This window comes from Urocitellus parryii, chromosome 9 (genome assembly GCF_045843805.1).
Source record: "Urocitellus parryii isolate mUroPar1 chromosome 9, mUroPar1.hap1, whole genome shotgun sequence".
In the NCBI taxonomy this organism is placed as follows: domain Eukaryota; kingdom Metazoa; phylum Chordata; class Mammalia; order Rodentia; family Sciuridae; genus Urocitellus; species Urocitellus parryii.
Genome location: NC_135539.1, coordinates 14720114 through 14741705, shown reverse-complemented (window position 1 = coordinate 14741705; position 21592 = coordinate 14720114). Strand labels below are relative to the sequence as shown.

Here is a 21592-nt window from a genome sequence, read left to right as displayed (position 1 = left end):
GAACATAGACAGCTCAGCAAGTCTGCTAAGAAACCATGAGCAGAACATCCAAGAATTATGGGACAATATCAAAAGACCAAATTTAAGAGTCATTGGGATACAGGAAGGCACAGAGCTCCATACCAAAGGAATAAACAGTCTATTCAATGAAATAATACGAGAAAACTTCCCAGACTTGAAGAATGAGACAGAATCCCAAATCCTAGAAGCCTACAGGACGCCGAATGTGCAAAATCATAAGAGATCCACACCTAGACACATTATAATGAAGATGTCCAACATACAGAATAAGGAGAGAATTTTAAAAGCTGCAAGAGAAAGAAAGCAGATTACATTTAGGGGTAAACCAATCAGGATAACAGCTGATCTCTCAACACAGACTCTGAAAGCTAGAAGATCCTGGAATAACATATTTCAAACACTGAAAGAAAATGGGTTCCAACCAAGAATCGTGTATCCAGCAAAATTAAGCTTCAGGATGGAAGATGAAATTAAAACCTTCCACGACAAACAAAAGTTAAAAGAATTTGCAGCTAGAAAATCATCTCTTCAAAAAATCCTTGGCAAAACATTACAGGAAGAGGAAATGGAAAATAACAATGAAAACCAACAGTGGGAGGTAGGACAGTAAAGGGGGGAAAATAATCAAAGAGGAAAACAAATCAGGTTTAGTAACATTAATAAACAAATATAGCTGGAAGAACAAACCATATCTCAATAAAAACCCTAAATGTTAATTGCTTAAACTCACCAATTAAGAGACACAGGCTAGTTGAATGGATCACAAAACAAGACCCAACAATATGCTGCCTACAGGAGACGCATTTGATAGGAAAAGATATACATAGACTGAAGGTGAAAGGTTGGGAAAAATCATATCACTCATATGGACTTCGGAAACAAGCAGGAGTGTCCATACTTATATCAAATAAAATAGATTTCAAGCCACAGTTAATCAAAAGGGATAAAGAGGGACACTACATACTGCTCAAGGGAACCATACACCAACAAGACAAAACAATCATAAATATATATGCCCCAAACAACGGTGCTGCTATGTTCATCAAGCAAACTCTTCTCAAGTTCAAGAGTCTAATAGACCACCATACAATAATCATGGGAGACTTCAACACACCTCTCTCACTACTGGACAGATCTTCCAAACAAAAGTTGAATAAGGAAACTATAGAACTCAATAACACAATTAACAACCTAGACTTAATTGACATATATAGAATATACCACCCAACATCAAACAGTTACACTTTTTTCTCAGCAGCACATGGATCCTTCTCAAAAATAGATCATATATTATGTCACAGGGCAACTCTTAGACAATATAAAGGAGTAGAGATAATACCATGCATCTTGTCTGATCATAATGGAATGAAACTGAAAATCAATGATAAAAGAAGGAAGGAAAAATCATGCATCACTTGGAGAATGAACAATAGGTTACTGAATGATCAATGGGTTTTAGAAGACATCAAGGAGGAAATTAAAAAATTCTTAGAGTTAAATGAAAACACAGACACACCATATCGGAATCTATGGGACACATTGAAAGCAGTTCTAAGAGGAAAATTCATTGCTTGGAGTTCATTCCTTAAAAAATGAAAAAAACCAACAAATAAATGATCTCATACTTCATCTCAAAATCCTAGAAAAAGAAGAGCAAAACAACAGCAAAAGAAGTAGAAGGCAAGAAATAATTAAAATCAGAGCTGAAATTAATGAAATAGAAACAAAAGGAACAATTGAAAAAATTGACAAAACTAAAAGTTGGTTCTTTGAAAAAATAAATAAAATCGACAGACCCTTAGCCATGCTAGCGAAGAGGAGAGAGAACTCAAATTACTAGCATACGGGATGAAAGAGGCAATATCACAAGAGACACTTCAGAAATACAGAAGATAATCAGAAATTATTTTGAATCCTTATACTCCAATAAAATAGAAGATAGTGAAGGCATAGATAAATTTCTTAAGTCATATAAACTGCCCAGATTGAGTCAGGAGGATATAGACAACCTAAATAGACCAATATCAATTGAGGAAATAGAAGAAACCATCAAAAGATTACCATCTAAGAAAAGCCCAGGACTGGATAGGTATACAGCAGAGTTTTACAAAACCTTTAAAGAGGAACTAATACCAATACTTTTCAAGCTATTTCAGGAAATAGAAAAAGAGGGAGAACTTCCAAATTCATTCTACAAGGCCAACATCACCCTGATTCCAAAACCAGACAAAGACACTTCAAAGAAAGAAAACTACAGACCAATATCTCTAATGAACCTAGATGAAAAAATTCTCAATAAAATTCTGGCGAATCGGATACAAATACATATCAAAAAAATTGTGCACCATGATCAAGTAGGATTCATCCCTGGTATGCAAGGCTGGTTCAATATACGGAAATCAATAAATGTTATTCACCACATCAATAGACTTAAAAATAAGAACCATATGATCATCTCGATAGATGCAGAAAAAGCATTCAACAAAGTACAGCATCCCTTTATGTTCAAAACTCAAGAAAAACTAGGGATAACAGGAACATACCTCAACATTGTAAAAGCAATCTATGCTAAGCCTCAGGCTAGCATCATTCTGAATGGAGAAAAATTGAAGGCATTCCCTCTAAAATCTGGAACAAGACAGGGATGCCCTCTCTCACCACTTCTGTTCAACATAGTTCTCGAAACACTGGCCAGAGCAATTAGACAGATGAAAGAAATTAAAGGCATAAAAATAGGAAAAGAAGAACTTACATAATCACTATTTGCATATCACATGATTCTATACCTAGCAGACCCAAAAGGGTCTACAAAGAAACTATTAGAGCTAATAAATGAATTCAGCAAAGTGGCAGGATATAAAATCAACACACATAAATCAAAGGCATTCCTGTATATCAGCAACAAATCCTCTGAAATGGAAATGAGGACAACCACTCCATTCACAATATCCTCAAAAATAATAAAATACTTGGGAATCAACCTAACAAAAGAGGTGAAAGACTTATTCAATGAAAACTACAGAACCCTAAAGAGAGATATAGAAGAAGACCTTAGAATATGGAAAAATATACCCTGTTCATGGATAGGCAGAACTAACATCATCAAAATGGTGATATTACCAAAAGTTCTCTATAAGTTCAATGCAATGCCAATCAAAATCCCAACAGCATTTCTTGTAGAAATAGATAAAAGAATCATGAAATTCATATGGAAAAATAAAAGACCCAGAATAGCAAAAACAATGCTAAGCAGGAAGTGTGAATCAGGCGGTATAGCGATACCAGACTTCAAACTATACTATAGAGCAATATTAACAAAACCAGCATGGTACTGGTACCAAAACAGGCGGGTGGACCAATGGTACAGAATAGAGGACACAGAAACCAATCCACAAAATTACAACTATCTTATATTTGATAAAGGGGCTAAAAGCATGCAATGGAGGAAGGATAGTATCTTCAACAAATGGTGCTGGGACAACTGGAAATCCATATGCAACAAAATGAAATTGAATCCCTTTCTCTTACCATGCACAAAAGTTAACTCAAAATGGATCAAGGAGCTTGATATTAAATCAGAGACGCGGCATCTGATAGAAGAAAAAGTTGGCTATGATCTACATACTGTGGGGTCGGGCTCCAAATTCCTCAATAGGACACCCATAGCGCAAGAGTTAACAACTAGAATCAACAAATGGGACTTACTCAAACTAAAAAGTTTTTTCTCAGCAAAAGAAACAATAAGAGAGGTAAACAGGGAGTCTACATCCTGGGAACAAATCTTTACTCCTCACACTTCAGATAGAGCCCTAATATCCAGGGTATACAAAGAACTCAAAAAATTAGACAATAAGATAACAAATAACCCAATCAACAAATGGGCCAAGGACCTGAATAGACACTTTTCAGAGGAGGACATACAATCAATCAACAAGTACATGAAAAAATTCTCACCATCGCTAGTAGTCAGAGAAATGCAAATCAAAACCACCCTAAGATACCATCTCACTCCAGTAAGATTGGCAGCCATTAGGAAGTCCAACAACAACAAGTGCTGGAGAGGATGTGGGAAAAAGGGTACACTTGTTCATTGTTGGTGGGACTGCAAATTGATGCAGCCAATTTGGAAAGCAGTATGGAGATTTCTTGGAAAGTTGGGAATGGAACCACCATTTGACCCAGCTATTCCCCTTCTCGGTCTATTCCCTAAAGACCTAATAAGAGCATGTTACAGGGACACTGCTACATCGATGTTCATAGCAGCAGAATTCACGATTGCAAGATTGTGGAACCAACCTAGATGCCCTTCAATAGATGAATGGATAAAAAAAATGTGGCATTTATACACAATGGAGTATTACTCTGCATTAAGAAACGAGAAAATCATAGAATTTGGAGGGAAATGGATGGCATTAGAGCAGATTATGCTAAGTGAAGCTAGCCAATCCTTAAAAAACAAATGCCAAATGACTTCATTGATATAAGGGGAGTAACTAAGGACAGGGTAGGGACGAAGAGCTAGAGAAGAAGATTAACATTAAACAGGGATGAGAGGTGGGAGGGAAAGGGAGAGAGAAGGGAAATTGCATGAAAATGGAAGTTGATCCTCAGGGTTATACAAAATTACATATAAGAGGAAAGGAGAGGTAAGAGAAGAATAATACAAGTGGAAGAAATGATTTACAGTAGAGGGGGTAGAGAGAGAAGAGGGGAGGGGAGGGGAGGGGAGGGGAGGGGGATAGTAGAGAATAGGATAGACAGCAGAATACATCAGACACTAGAATGGCAATATGTAAATCAATGGAAGTGTAACTGATGTGATACAGCAATCTGTATACGGGGTAAAAATGGGAGTTCATAACCCACTTGAATCAAACTGTGAAATATGATATATTAAGAACTGTGTAATGTTTTGAACTACCAACAATAAAAAAAAAGACTAGGCATGGAACCCCCAAATAACCCAGCTATACTACTTGGCATTTATCCTAAAGAATTAAAATCATTATACTATAGTGATACATACATACTTATGTTTATAGTAGCACAATTCACAATAGCAAAACTATGGAACCAGCTGAGGTGTCCATATACAGATTAATGGATAAAAATGTGGCATATATATACTATAACGTTTTATTCAGCCATAAAGAAAAATAAAATTATGTCATTTTCAGGAAAATGAATAGAACTAGAGACCATTTTATTAAGCAAAATAAGCTAAACTCAGATGGTCAAGGGTCTTATGTTTTCTTATGTGGAAGCTAGAGAGGAAAAAGGAAAAGAAAGGTGTGGGGAGACCTCATGAAAATCAAAGTAGAGAGGAGGAAGGCAAGGAGGGAGAAGGGGAGGGAAAGGAAAAGAAAATACTAAGAGATGATATTGGAGAAATTATATTGTTATGTAGTGTTTATGTATGAAGATATGACAATGGATCCAAACATTATTTATAGTTAAAATGCAGCAATAAAAATGTGGGTAAAGAAGTCTGATATTTTCCTCCTTTGACCAATACTTTCTTAATTATCAGAATTAGATTTAGAACAGCAGTTTTTTTCTCATTTCTTCCATCTTCCTAGGATGGGTAATCTTAGGCAAGAAAAGTCTATAACATGTCAGAAGAGTGCTTTGAGGTAAATAAAACATATATGTCTATACTTGAATTATTCCCTTTACTACATAATTTTTTTATTTTTTTATTTTTTTGTTGGTTGTTCAAAACATTACATAGTTCTTGATATATCATATTTCACACTTTGATTCAAGTGGGTTATGAACTCCCATTTTTACCCTGTATACAGATTGCAGAGTCACATCAGTTACACTTCCATTGATTTACATATTGCCATACTAGTGTCTGTTGTATTCTGCTGCCTTTCCTATCCTCTACTATTCCCCCTCCCCTCCCCTCCCCTCCCCTCCCCTCTTCTCTCTCTACCCCCTCTACTGTAATTCATTTCTCCCACTTGTATTATTTTACCCTTACCCCTCACTTCCTCTTGTATGTAATTTTGTATAACCCTGAGGGTCTCCTTCCATTTCCATGCAATTTCCCTTCTCTCTCCCTTTCCCTCCCACCTCTACTTTCAGGGATCATTTCTATAGTTCTACATAATCTTGATTAAATCTTGTATCAGTAATAAATTATGCAATTGTTCCTTTGAGCTTGCAAGAGTTTTAACATTAACTGATACACATTATTTTTCCTGTATGTAGTTTCTACCTTATAGCTCAAAAAGTTTAATCACATAAATATTCCCTGATATATAGCACAATTTTGACCTTTCTCTTACCTATACCTTTGAAGTGCTGCATATCATCTCATAGCTATGTTGTGAACTTAAGTTTCATTCTAGCAAGTCTTAGCATTGTGCAAAACCATTGTGTAAAGTTACAACACAGTTTTAAGTCTTCAAGAATACTTTCCTTGTGAATTGGAATACAGGTATGTGTGATTTTTTTCTTTTCCATGTTATTTATTCAGCCAAATAAATTCGTATCAGAAATATGTCTGTTAAAATGTAAGTGTTTGATTACTGTCAGCTGATCAGAAATATGTATGTTAAAATATAAGTGTTTGACTACTGTTAAAATTTTAGTTGAATGGAAATCATTAAGAATTTAACCACTGTTTCAACTTATTAGTAATAAGTTATGGTACAACATTATTTACTTCCAGATCCTTCCATTTCCTGGTTTGATGTAATCTTAACAGAGTGTGTCTGATCTCTTCTGAGGATGTCAATTTTGTCCATGAGTCAGTACAGGCAGATAGTATGGTAAGTTTTAGCAAATCACTTTCTCTGTGCATGTCCTTCAGACAGATTATGCAGCTCTAGATGGATCAAAACTACAACATTTGGCTAAGGTGCCAATATAAAACTTGGCTCCCATCTTTGCTGGATAAGTCAACTACTGTGTTTCTCTAAAGACACATATCTAGAGTTTTATTTCAAATTCTCTTTTTTATTTCATTCCTTTACTCTAGCTATGACTAGGGTCTTGATTCCACTTTAATGCTTCACAATATTGCTCCATGCTGCTGCTTCTCAAGAACTTTTTGGTTCACTATAAATAATGAGGCAGTTCCTCTTTCTTTTCTTTTTCCTTTATGACACATTCATTTCCCCTTTTCCTGAATATTACCACTGGCTTGATCTATGGAATATCAAAGCAAGTTATTACTTGAATATAACAAAAAGATAAGAATATCAGATCCTGAAATGTCATTGATAAATATTCTTAATTTCCATTTCTTCTTTTAAGTATGGTCATCCCAGATAGAGTTCTTATTCTTCGTGACTCCCTTTCATGAAAAACTTGGTTACTGGTACATTTCAACTGCCTGTTTCCACTGGATTATTGTTATCTTGGTTCCAAGAACCACAACTTAAGCCATTCTATTTTTTCTCATTATGTTAATATTTCTATTCATTCCATTAACTAGGAGTATACCACCCATCATCACCAGTTAATTCCAGGAAGCTGTCATAGTTAGATGACATTTTTCTCTTCAGTGCAAGTGACAGTATGTAGGAGTTTGTTTTCTTCAATAATCTCTACTTGTTAAGTCCAGAGAAACCAAGAAAAGTAATTTCTGGCTATTTAAAAATTAATCTGTAGATTCATACCTGTGAGTGAATTCTTTGGGTAGAACAAATGATAACTCAGTTCCAGCATTGCTCTCCAAAGTTGCTGTCGGTGCATGATCATGAATCAATTCTGAGATTTCTTCAACACTGCAGTGAGGTTCCTTTACCATAACAATGTGGTATCCCACACCTGAAAAAAAATCATATATAGAGGAACAAATAAAACAATTTTGTATTTTCCATATTCTTGTGAGATTATATCTAGCTTTCATAGTTTCCATGAGCTAGAAGACAGAGTATGTCACAAATCATTTGACTACATTTGCCTAGTAAATACTTGTCTTATAAATTAATTGGTTTTGTTAGGGACTGATAAATGACCTTAGTTGTATAACAAGACCCAGCAGAGATAGGTTGAAAAGTCTATTAATTGACTTCTCTTCCTCTGGACACTGAAATCTGATATGATAAGATTAATAATCATTAAACAAATATTTATTGAGTGCATGATAATTATATGTTAGGCAGTAAACAAATCAGATAAAAATTCTTTCTTTCAGAAATCTGAGAAATCTTTACAAAGTACTTCTTCAAGTACTTAGGTATACATCTCTGGCATTTGAGAAGCTACAGGTGGGGGTGGGTTAGTGAAAAAAATTCCTCGAGAGCACAATTTTTGTAGACTAAGTAAAATTATACAAAATAGCCAGCAGTATGCACTAGAATAAATATATCACGAATAAAGAATTTATTCAATAATCTTAACAGACTGGAGAGAGGAAAAGAATCAATAAACCAGAAACATGTAATTTAAAATGATCCAAACTGAAACAACAACACAAAAAGAAAATAAAATGGATGAGAACACAGAATTCAATCAAAAAGTTCCAACGTGAGAAACAAATCCTAGAAGAAGAAATATAAAGAGATAATAGGGATAACTTTTGTAAAAAAATATGAAAACATCAATCCAAACACCTAAGAGGCTCAGGGAAATCCCAAGTTCTTTAAATAACAAGAAAACTTCACACAAGTGTAGCAGAATAAAATTCCAGAAAAAAAAAAACAACAAAGAGATTTTAAAAGCAGCCAGAGGATAAAAGACAAATTAATAAGGGATGAATAATAAGAATGAATTCTTCAGTAGAAATAACAGAAGTCAGGTGCTATGTTTCTATTGTAAAATGACATATTTAATACCCTTTTAAAAGTCTGTCCAAAACTACATATCTGGGGTTGGGTTGTAGTTCAGTGGTAAAGCACTTGCCTAGCACATATGAGGCACTAGATTCAATCCTCAGCACCATATAAAAATAAATAAAGGTACTGTGTCCATCTACAACAAGAAAAATATTTTTAAAAATTATATATTCATCAGAAATATCCATAATAAATGAAATTGAAATTAGTTCATGGCCTTGATAATGTTAGTAGGATATCAGTGAACTCCCATCATAAATAAGAAAACTGGAAAAACATGTGAAACAACAGTTTTCAGACACTGGACAAGAGGTAACTGAGGGCAATAATCACTGTGAAAGAACAGATACTTAAAGGCAATTTCTTAATGGAAGTACAGAAAATGGGAATGAAAACAGATTCTAATAGTCTCTGCTGAATTGAGAAGATGGAGATCAAAGTGTGGGCAGGATGAGTAAGCTAAAAGTTGAGAAGATGATTGGAGTGGGGAGCTCTGCAGTGAAATAACTATATAAATCTCCTCAGGAGCACCTGTGGTTCTTTGCTGACTACCAGGCAATATAAATAAAAGCAGGAACTCCATGTAACTGGCTTTCCTCTTTTCTCCTCCAGTTGTTCACATAAGACCAGAGTTCACATAGTTAAGACAGTATCAGTGTTTATTCTGTTAGAGAATCACGGAAATTTAATGAAGACTCCAGAGGGTTAATGTTTCAGTAGTAGAACTGAATTATTGGTGGTTAAAATGAGGCCTTGAAGGGATTAAAATGGTCTTCAAGAAACTCAGTTGTGTTCAGGAAAGAACACAAAATCCTTTAGATAAAAATACCTGTTTCCATGACAGAGGGTTCTTTTGCTTAATTCAGACAAAAATTGCAAAGAGGCAAAGTACAGGTCCTTTACTAATAGCATCTCTTGAGTTCTGGGCAGCAAAGGTCTTTTAGAGTAGAGCATTATTTTGAGTGAAATAAGTCAGATGCAGAGAGAAAATATAATATGTTTTCTTTCATAGGTAGAAGCTAGGAAAAAAATAAAAAGAGAGAGACTCAGTTTCGTTCAAAGACACAAATAGGTTAAAAACTACAACTAAAACAAAATATTAAAAAAGAAAGGATATAAGAATCTAATCTGTGCAAATTGAAATAAACCAAAAAAAAAAAAAACAACAACAACAACAAACTGATGTGGCTGTACTAATACTATAAAGTAGTTTAAATTGAAAAGGTTACAAGAGACAAAGAAGAACATACATATTAACAAAAGATTCAATATAGCAATATAGCAAGGAGATATAATAGCTACAAGTATTTACATATTTAATAATAGATACTCAAAACATGGAGCAAAAATTTCCAGAAATGGAGAAAAAGACATATGATAATAAAGACTTCAATAACCCCTGTAAAAATCAAATCTTGATAGATTTTAAAAGGTAGATACTTTTTTAGAAAGCATATAAGTCATCCTTTTAGAACAAAACAGGATAAGGTTAGAAATAAATAATGGAAAGAAAACTGGAAATTCATAACTGTGGAATTAAACAAGAATCTATTAAATAACTGATGAGCCAAAGAAGAAATAACAAGGGCAATTAAAAAACACCTACCTATGAAAAGTGAAAATGAAAATACAACATACCAAAATTTAGGGGATGTAGTGAAAATATTGTTCAAAGAAGAAATACCTTAATTAAATAACTTCATAGTAGCTTGAGGAGTTAGAAAAAAAAGAACAAATTAAGCCATAAGATAGCAGAATGAAGTAAATAATAATGATTAGGGCAAAGATCCACAAAATTGAGAAAAGAAAAACAACAGAGAAAATTAATGCAATCAAAAGTTGGTTCTCTTTGAAAAGATCAGCAAATTGAGAAACTAAGCTAGACTGACAAAAAAAAATTTTAAAGGCAGATGCAAATAATTAATATCAGAAATGATACTATTGATATCATAGTACTACTATTGATATAGAGATAAAATGCATCATTAGAGAATACTATGAATAAGTATACACCAATGAATCAGATAATTTACAATAAATGGACCAATCCAATGCAGTGGCCCACAACTATAATTCCAGCAATTCTGGAGGCGGAAGCAGGAGGATTGCAAGTTCTAGGACAGTCTCAGCAATTTAATGAGGTACTAAGCAACTTATACCCTGTTTTAAAATTAAAAAATAAAAAGGACTGGGGATGCAACTGAGTGGTAAAGTACCTCTGGGTTCAATCCTCAGTACTTGCCTCCCCACTAAAAGGACAAATTCCCTGAAATACACAAAATACCCAAATTAAGTAAAGATGAAATAAAAAATTTCAAAATAAATACAGCTAGTAAAAAGATTGAATCAATACTCTATAAGCTCCCAAGAATGATAAATCTTGGACCAAATGTCTTTCTTTACTAGTGAATTATACCAAACATCCAAAGAATTAACAACAATCCTCCTCATATTTTTCCAAACAATTGAAATAACACTTCCTTATTATATGTGCCCAGTGTTATTCTTACACCCAAAGCAGAAAAAGTATCAAAATAAGAGGAAATTACAGGTGAAATACTTTTATGAATATAGGTGGAAAGCAATACAAACGATTAGCAAATCAATCCAGCAGACTAATGAAAAGATTATTCACCATGATTAAATGGGATGTATTTCAGGAATATAAGTATGATTAATGCTAACTCATTATTTTAATACAATACAGGGAAAATATGATTATCTCAATTTTGCATAAAAAGTATATGACAAAATTCAACATATTTTCATTCTAAAACCTCTCACAAATTTGGAGCAGAGGGATTATTCTACAATATTTTAAAGGCTATTTGTGAGAAATTCACAGCTAATATCACACTTACTGGTAAAAAATTTTGTTTCTCTTGAAGATTGGGAAGAAGACAAAGATATCCACTTTCACCATCAAATTCAACATTCTAATGACTTGTGTGTAACCAGAAATATAAGAAGAAAAAAATCTCTCTTGTGGATGAAATGATGTTATATTCATACCCCCCCACCCCACAAAACACAAGAAAGTTATTGAGGCTAATAAACAAAATCAGCAAATTTGAAGGGTAAAGATCAACAGAAAAATTAGCTTAAACATCATTCACTCATTTAAGAGCGTTTATGATTTTTCTAATTTTGGTCTATTAGGAATAATATAAACTAACATAAACATATTGAGCTTTATATATTATTTCTTAACCTTTATTCAAAATTTTACTTTACATTGTATCAATACTTGATTTTCACAAACTAAAACCACTGCCATGTAAGTCAAAATTAATAAATACATATTTCTAGTATCTCCTAATCAGCCTTGTGTTCCCTAAATCTCTGGGCATCGGACACTAACAAAGTGAAAAGATAATGTACAGAATGGGAGACAATGCTTTTTGTGTGTGTGTGTGTGTATGTGTGTTTATATTTATATATATATATATAAATCTCAAATATACTCTGTCAATGTAAAGAAACCAGAAGCAAACAAAAAATATGGTGTATGATTAAATCACAAGACAATCAAGAACAGGCAAAGCTAATATATGGTAATAAAAATCAGAAAGTTGTTGCTTTTGGGGAGGTAAATCAATAGAATCAGGGAATTTTCTGTAGTCATAAAATTAGTATCTTTTTTTTCTTGGATTAAAGTGTATATATACATATTCATACATGAAGTAGAGAAGAAAGATAAAAAAGGAGAAAGAACATTCTAGAAAATAATAGTTGAAAACTTTCCACATCCAAAAATTCATCAAACCCAAAGCAAGAAAAATGTAAAAGAGACCCATATCCCAACATATCACAGTAAAAGTTCTGAAAAACAAAGGAAAAAAAGCTGAATATGTATGTGTGTATACACACACACACACACACACACACACACACACATACACACACAGAGCACACACACACACATACAGAGAAAGAGAGGATAATAAAACTAAACCTGTATTGTATATAAATTATGATTAAATTTTAAAAGTACTCCTCAATAAGAGCATTAATTCTAGAGATGGGATATGGATAATGAACAAGGTGATGACTAATTTAGTGCTTAACAGAAAAAAAACATTCAAAATATTAAATATTGGAGATAAGGTACCAAAGAAGATAGTATGTAGATAATTCTGAATAATGACCTAAGAGAAGTAGGGAAGTTATTAGGACATATTTAATATTTTACATGTTTAGAAAATACTTCATATTGAAATAAATGCTTCTAATATATATTTATTACTGGTTTTACAAATATGAAACAAGATGCAGAGACATCTGCTTCCCTACATTCCTCTTAGAATCCATCAATCTATCTCTCTAATTCATTGTCCATCATCTATCTAATTGTGTCTATTTTACTGAAGACAAAATTGCATTTGATCAAATTTAACTAGAAGCCATATGGGAGAAATAAATATAAACAAAAAGGTGGTAAATAATTTTGAATTTTGAAGAAAATAGGAGCATTATTTCAAATGGGTTATAGTCAAACCTGAATTAATTGAACAGAGGGAATCACTGAAGCTTTGGGTAGATACACAAAAAATAATAAAATTATGTTAAAATGAATATTATTAGGAGTCGATATTCTAAGAATGAACAAAAGAAGAGAGACCATATAAATGTTTCAGGAATATTGAAGAGCCACAGCACTGCAGGGATCCTGTGGCCATGATGGCTATGCGGTCACCCAAGGCATCAGCTTCATCCATGTAGTGAGTAGTCAGTAGGATGGTGCGATCCTGTTTATAGGTCCTAAGGAGATCCCAGGTGGCCTTTCTTGAGGCTGGGTCCATGCCAGATGTTGGCTCATCAAGTATCACCACCTAAATTCCAGAAGAACAATTCCATGACCATATAAACATTATGTACTGGTATCATTAGTGTATTACCAGTTACAGGGTTTACTCTTATTTTGCTTTTTTAGTCATTTGTCCAACTGAGTGAAGATAAAATATTTAGACAAAACTGAATTAGTCATGCTGTAATAATTCCAAACCTGCTGCCATTTTAACCAATGAGGTTGTTACTATGAACCCATCTGATTTTAATTTAGGAGGTTGCTTTTAGTGTGTTAGATCCATTATCAGCTCTCATGTTTGTGTCTGCTAATATTTCGGAATATCTGAACAATGCAGGGGAATCCATTTTTAGTTTTTTACCTTGGAGTTCCCTATAAGAGCTACAATGATGGAGAGCTTGCGCTTCATTCCTCCACTCAATGACTTTGAAAATGAGTCACGTTTTTCTAGCAGGTTAAAAGCTGACAGCATGTTGTCAATTTCCTGACGACGCAAATTTTGAGGTACTCCTTTTATCTAGAAATAGAAGTCAGAGTTTACATGGTGCTTCCAACTATATTTGTAGGAAATTTCATTTCAGCTCTTACATCATCTCTGTGGTGGTTTATTTCCTTTGCCATTCTTTATGTTTAAAGGAGAATTCATCAAATTCAATTTTTGAACTTAAAAAACTAAGGATATTGATAATTGGTAATCTACCCAAAGTACATGAATATAACAAGAAGGAAGCTATCTTTGACTCACCACACAATAGAAGTCAAGGTGCTCTGAAACAGTCAAGTAGTTATACAATAGGTTCTGTTGGGGACATAAGCCCAAGAATTTCCTGATTTCTGTCATGTGTCGTGAGATCTCATATCCATAAATATAGGCCTCTCCACTGGTTGAAGGATAGAGACCTAAAATCAAGCAGAAGATAAAACAAAACCTGTTTTTCTGAGGTAACATGAGAACAAACTGCTCATTAGCACCTCAACTCTAAAACCTACATGTTTTACTCATTAGTCTTAGCAATATCTCACAAAGAAGAAAATTCCAGAAAATATCCAGGGCTATTTTCAGGTTACTGATATTAGAAATACTTTTTTTATTTTTCTGTTTGCTTAATTTCATGCTGAATGAGTGTAGATGAGTGCAAATTACTTGGATAATGAAAACATGAAAGAGTGTTAAACGAGGACAATCCAACATTATTACCATCAATCATTTGGCAAGATGAATAAATTGTTATAATCAGCATTGCCTTAGCCTGGGGTAGACTCTTTTAAAATTTGAAAATCCAAACAATAAAACTTATCCTTTAACCTATTAAGCCCTAAGTTTTCAATTCTCTGAACATGATAAATATTCAAATATTATTTCAAAATGACCAGAAGTGGCATATTTGTGGCTCAATTTGAGTTTTTGTAGGTGTTTCACATCTGAGATGATGGGACAAAATGGATAAATTCTTGATAACTCATTAATCTTTTTTGGTTTTGTTTTGGTCTGAAACTTGTGGGTGCAAGCCAAGCATCCTCTTGTTTTAGCCTACTGAATAGTTAGGACTACCATGCTCAGCTCAGTAATCCCCACCTTTTTTTTTTTCTCTACAAGGTACTGAGGATTGAACCCAAGGGTGCTCTACTGCTGAGCTACATCTCCAGTTTTTTCATTTTTTAAATTTTGAAACAGGGTCTCACTAAGTTGCTGAAGCTGGTCTCAAACTTGTGATCCTTCTATCTAAACCTCCCAAGTATCAGAATAAATCAGATTTTGTTGTGTGAATTTTGTAAGTTTTTTCTTTGACACATTTTGGGGCTCTGTTGCTAGGTGCATAAATGTTTATAATTGTTGTTACTTCATGATGAATTGAATCTTGATCATTATAAAATATATTTTCTTGATTCCAGTAAGACTTTTTGTTTTAAAGTCTATTTTATCTGGTATTTGTATCATCACTGAAGCATTCCTGCAGTTGCATTTTGCATGATATATCTTTTTTCTTTAACTTTCAACTTATATATCTCTTGTAGACAGCATAGAGCGGAATCTTATTTTTTTTCATCCAATCTAACAATTTATTTTCCTATTTTGTGTTCTATGTCTCATCTTTTTATAATCCTCTGACTACTTTATTGCTTTCTTTTGAAGTAACATTTTAATTCCTTTAATTTTTTTTCACTATTTATATGTTTATTTTCTTGGTGGTTGCTCTAAGAGTTACCCATATATACTTTATTAGTATCTACACTTTGACTTTATACTAATTCCAAAGAACTATTTATTTAATCATTACCTCTAAACAGCTCTATTTCCTCTTTTTTATTTTTAGGCTATTATTGACTATTCATGTGATATATATGTTACCAACCCAACAATACATTGCTATTATGTACCTATGTATTTTTATACTTTTTAGAGAAGCTAAGAAAGAAGTAGAAATATGTATTAGTAGTATTATGTTTACTGTCACTAATACCCTTTATTTTTTCCTGTGAGTTTCTATTGCCATCTAGAATCATATTATTCTAACTTTTTGTCCCTACTTCATATGTGCTGTTACTGTCAAACATAGTATCTTTCTATATGTTATAAGCCCAATAATACAATTATATGTATTTTAATACAATTTCTGGTAAGGAAGATCTGCCATCAATGAATTCTCAGACGTTTTGCTTATCTAGGAATGTTCATTTCTGCACGATAAATATAAGAACTTTGAATATGTCATCCCACTGACTTCTTGCTTTCATTGTTTCTGATGAGAAATCAGCTTGTAGATTTACTGGGGCTCTGCTACATGTGATAAGTCATTTTTCTCTTGTTGCTCTTTAGCATTTTTTTCTTTCTTTTTCAGAACTTTTACTGTGTTATGTTGGGTGTAGATATCTTTTACATTTATCCTATTTTGGGTTTGTTGAACTTTTGGATCCATGTTTTCAGCAAAGTTGGAAATTTTCAACTATTATTTTCTAGAATGTTCCCCCTCCACTTCTGGTACTCATATTACAAATATGCTAAGTTTTTTCTTCATCTTTTCTATTATTCAAACTGCATAATTTCTATCAATGTCTTCAAATTAACTGATTCTTTTTTCCATAATTCCCTGTTAATTAACTTTAATGAATTTTAAAATTTGGGTATTATAGTTAATCCAGAATTCCCATGTGGTACTTTTTAAAGATTTATATTTATGAATATTTCCTATTTGTTTAGATATTATTTTCCTTTGTTTCTTTTTTAAGAATACTTCTTTTTAAATTAGAGATTAAGTTATATAGTAGTTGGGTTCATCCCCCAAAACTTACATGCATGGAATTTGATTTCAGCTAACAATTCCCCCTTTTCCCTCCCACCCCCATTCTCCTTCCTCTACTCTACTAAACTTCTTTTTACTCATATATTTATATCTGATTGGTATATTTACTTATACCCAAAGGTAAAATTCCCTGTGGTATTTTTATATGTGTGCATAAGATGATTTTTAAAAGAATTCCTTCTGCATTAACTCCCCTTCTTCATCCCTCCACTCTCTCATCTCCTCTTTCTAAATTAATAATCTACCCTTTATCTTTATATCCTACACTTTCCTTTATTTTACTCTAGCTTTCACATATGAAAAAAAAAATTTGACCTTTGAGTTTTGCATAGTGCACTTACCATGATATTCTCCATTTCTATCGATTTCTGGCAAATGCCATAATTTTATTCGTCTTCATGGCTAATAGAGCTTGGTATATATAGATATGTATGTGTGATTTTATTATATGTATATATATGATAGTTTCTTAATCAGTTCATCTATTGATGGGCGCCTGAGTTGATTCCATAATTTAGCTACTGTGAATTGTGCTGCTGTACACATTGAGGTGGTTGTATTGCCATAGTCTGCCAATTTTAGATCTTCTGGAAAATACCATGGAGTGGTATAGATGGGGCCAATTGTGGTTCTCTTTTGAGAAATCTCTATACCACTTCCAGAGTGGTTATACTAGTCTGCAGTTCCATCAACAATGTACAAGTGTTGTACACATCTTTAGCATTCATTATTATTTATAATAATGACTAGAGTAAGATGAAATTTTGTGTGTAGTTTTGATTTGTATTTCCCTGATTTCTAAAGATGCTGAACGAACATTTTTTCATATTTTGTTGGCCACTTTTTTTTTCTTTCTATATTTTTTGAGAAGTTCCTGCTTAGTGCTTTTGCCTATTTTATTGAGTGGTTTATTTGAATTTTTGGCATTTTAGTGTATTTTCTTGTTATTGTTTTTAGATATACATGACTGTAGAGTGTATTTTGACATATTATACATATGTGGAGTACAACCCAATCTAAATTAAGATCCCATTCTTGTGGTTGTACATAATCTGGACTTACACTGGTCATGTATTCATATATGAGCAAAGGAAAATTATGTTCAATTCATTCTACTGTCTTTCTTATTCCTATCTTACCTCCCTTCCCTTTATTCCCCTTTGTCTAAATCAATGAATTTCTATTTTCCTCTTCCTTACTGCCTTTTTGTGGGTTAGCATCCATATACCAGACAGAACATTTGTTCTTTGGTTTTTTTGGGACTGGCATATTTCACTTAACATTATGTTCTCCATTGACTGGAAAATGCCATAATTTTATTCTTCTTTATGGCTGAGTAATAAATGTGAGATAATATATATTATATATATAATATATATAATCTCAAATTTTATATATTATATATTATATAATATATAATGTCACATTTTCTTCATCCATTCATCACCTAGATTGGTTCCATAGCTTGACTATTGTGAATTGAGCTGCTATAAACATTGATGGGGATATATCACTGTAGTGTCCTTTGGGTATAAACAAGCAGTAGAATAACTGGGTCAAATGGTGAGTCCATTCCAAGTTTTCTAAGGAATCTCCATACTGCTTTCCACAGTGGTTGCACCAATTTGTAGTCCCACCAACACTGTATTAGAGAATCTTTTTCCCAACATCTTCACCAACATTGTTACTTGAAGTTTTGATAATTGCCATTCTCACTGGAGTGAGATGAAATCTCAGTGTAGTTTTAATTTGCATTTCTGTAATAGCTAGAGATGTTGAACAGTTTTTCATAGACTGGTCACATTTCTTCTTTAAAGTACCTGTTCAGTACCTTTGATTTATTGATAGGGTTATTTGGTTTATATAGGTGTTAAGTTTTTGGAGTTCTTTCTATAATATTGGAGATTAATAATGCTCTATCTGACTCAATTTGGGTAGGTCATTTGTCATATATCTCTAGAAATTTGTTGATATCTTCATGATTTTCTATTTTATTGGAATATAGATTTTCAAAGTAATTTCTGGTTATCATCTGTATTTCAACAGTATCCATAGTGATATTTCTTTTTTCCCTCACAAATTTTAGTGATATGAGTGTTCTTTTTTGTTAACTCATCTAAGGGTTTATCAACTTTATTTTTTCAAAACCCAACTTTTTGTTTCATTGATTTTTTTTGAAATTTTTTTTGTTTCAATTTCAATGATTTTGGTTCTGATTTTAATTATTTCCTGTCTTCTACTGCTTTTGGTATTGATTTGTACTTTTCCTTGGACTTTGAGATGAAATGTTAGGCTATTTTCTTGGTGACTTTCTATTCTTTTAGAGAATGCATTCAATGCAATGGACTTTCCTCTTATAACTGCCTTCTTAGTGTTTCAGAGATTTTGAAAAGTTCTGTCACTATTTGCATTTACCTGTAAGTTTTTTTAAAAATACTTAATCTCTGATTTCTTCTACTGGTCATTTCTTCTATTGGTCATTCAATGACATATTATTTATTCTCTAGGTATTAGAGTAACTTCTATTTTTTAAAAAAATTATCATTGTTTTCTAATTTTATTCCATTATGATCTAATAGCATGCAAAGTATTATCACCATTTTTTTAATTGTAAAGAGTTGCTCTGTGGCCTAAAATATGGTCTATTTAGAGAAGGGTCTATGTGCTGGTGAGAAGAAAGTGTATTCAGTCATTGATAGATGAAATATTCTATGTCTGTTAAGTCTAAATTATTAATTATACTTTTTACTTCTATAGTTTAGTTTTTGCTTGAATAAGCTATCCAGTGATGACAGAGGTGTGTTAATGTCCCCCAGTATTATTGTGTTGTGGTCTGTTTGATTCTTGAATTTGAGATGGGTTTGTCTGATGTATGTAGCTGCTCCACTGTTTGGGGCATAAATATTTATGATTATGTCTTGTTGATATATGATTCCATTAAGCAGTACGAGGTACCCTTCTTTGTCCCTTCTGATTAGTTTTGGCTTGAACTCCACTTCATTTGAGATGAGGACAGAAATTCTCACTTGAGATCCATGTGAATGATGTTTTTTCACATATTTTACCTTCAGTCTGTGGATGTCTTTGCCTATAGGGTGAGTCTTTTGAAGACAGCATATTGTTGGGTCTCATTTTTAATCCAATTTGCCAGTCTATGTCTTTTTGACTGATGAGTTTAGGCCCTTGACATTCAATGTTATTATTGAGAAATGATTTTAATTCTCTTTTATTTAGTTCTGGCTTTTGAGTTATTTTCTCCTTTGATTGACTATTCTTCTAGTACACTTCCTCCTTTTGCTGGTTTTCACTTTTATTTTTCATTTATTTATAAAATTTTTTATTGAGTATGTTTTGTAGTACAGGCTTTCTTGTTGTGACTTCTTTTAACTTCTGTTTATCATGGAAGGTTTTTATTTCAAGTTCAACTCTGAAGGTTAATTTTCTGGATGTAATATTCTTCGATGGCATCCATTTTATTTCAGAGCTTTATATATATTATTCCAAGACCTCCTAACTTTGAGGGGCTGGGTTTAGACATCCATATTTGTTTTCCTCTAAATGTGACCTTTTGCCCCCCATGGCAGCCTTTAAAATTTTATCCTCATTTTGTATGTTAGGCATTTTCATTATGTGCCTACTGTAATTTTGTATATTTGGGGTACTATGAGCCTCCTGTATTTGAAATGAATTTTAATTTGGTTTATTGATTCCTTCAAGGATTTTGGAACTGATTGTCCTTCAGAATCTCTATCTCCTTATTGAAGTAAGCTTATACTTCTTATGTTGTCTCCCTTATTTCAGTATAACCATGAACTTTCTGAATCCCATCTCTGACATTTCCTCCACTGTGGTATCAATGTAGTCTATTGTTGAGGTGTTTTGTGTTGCTGAATGCTTTGTTTCCTTGCTTTTTCATTTTGTCTGTGTGTCTACCCATCTATCTGGATGGATATGATGCTGTAGAGTTTCTATCCTATGAGTTTATAGTGTCCTTCTATGTTACTAGTACCTCACGGATTGGGAAGTGAGCTGAATGATAGCAATAATCTATGCAAACAATACACACCAGCAGACTAGGTCCTTATTTCTTATTTTGATATCTAGAGTTAATTGGTACAATATGTAAAAATAGTAGGATCAGCAATTTTCATCAGTAAAAACAGTAAATAATCATGCATTATGTCTGGTTTAAAATCTATGACTTCTGTTATATTATATTGCTGTGACACTGGTGGTGGGGGCAGATATTAGTCAGTTAGTGAATATGTTCACTGTTTGTGCCTATCTGATATTTATTTCTTCTTGAGGTAAGTGTGGGAGTATGGGCTATTGGTTGTTTAGTCCTTCCTTTTTATTGTGTTGCTCCACAAGTTGAAGGTTGGGGTTTAAGACTTCCCAATTTCCCTTCTTGGGAGATTAGTGTGGGCAGGCTGGGCTGTGGGCTAGGTGGCAAAGCAGCTGGCTAGGTCAGGCAGGTCTGGTGGTGAAGTAGTGTGCCAGGCAAGCTGGGTAGTAGGTGGGCAGTGAAGTGGCTAGCCAGAGAAGTGGCTGGCCATGTATGGGGAACCCACCTGACCTTTGGGTCCTGAGGGCTGGCAGTGAAGCTATATACTGGGCTGGGCAGGACTGGTGGCAAAGCAGCAACCTGGCAAGCAGGGCTATGGGCCAGT

General features: G+C 33.3%; 1 protein-coding gene across 1 annotated transcript in view; it reads right to left on the bottom strand.

Annotated features, from left to right (window-relative positions):
* LOC113185093 (phospholipid-transporting ATPase ABCA3-like) overlaps window positions 1-21592 on the bottom strand; it is a 126182-nt gene that overhangs the window by 56089 nt on the left and 48501 nt on the right. The window contains exons 12-15 of the mRNA XM_077802694.1: window positions 14366-14520; window positions 13982-14137; window positions 13435-13645; window positions 7653-7803 (exon numbers count right to left, since the gene is read on the bottom strand). Coding sequence (XP_077658820.1) covers window positions 7653-7803; window positions 13435-13645; window positions 13982-14137; window positions 14366-14520 — 673 coding nt within the window. The remainder of the gene's footprint in view (window positions 1-7652; window positions 7804-13434; window positions 13646-13981; window positions 14138-14365; window positions 14521-21592) is intronic.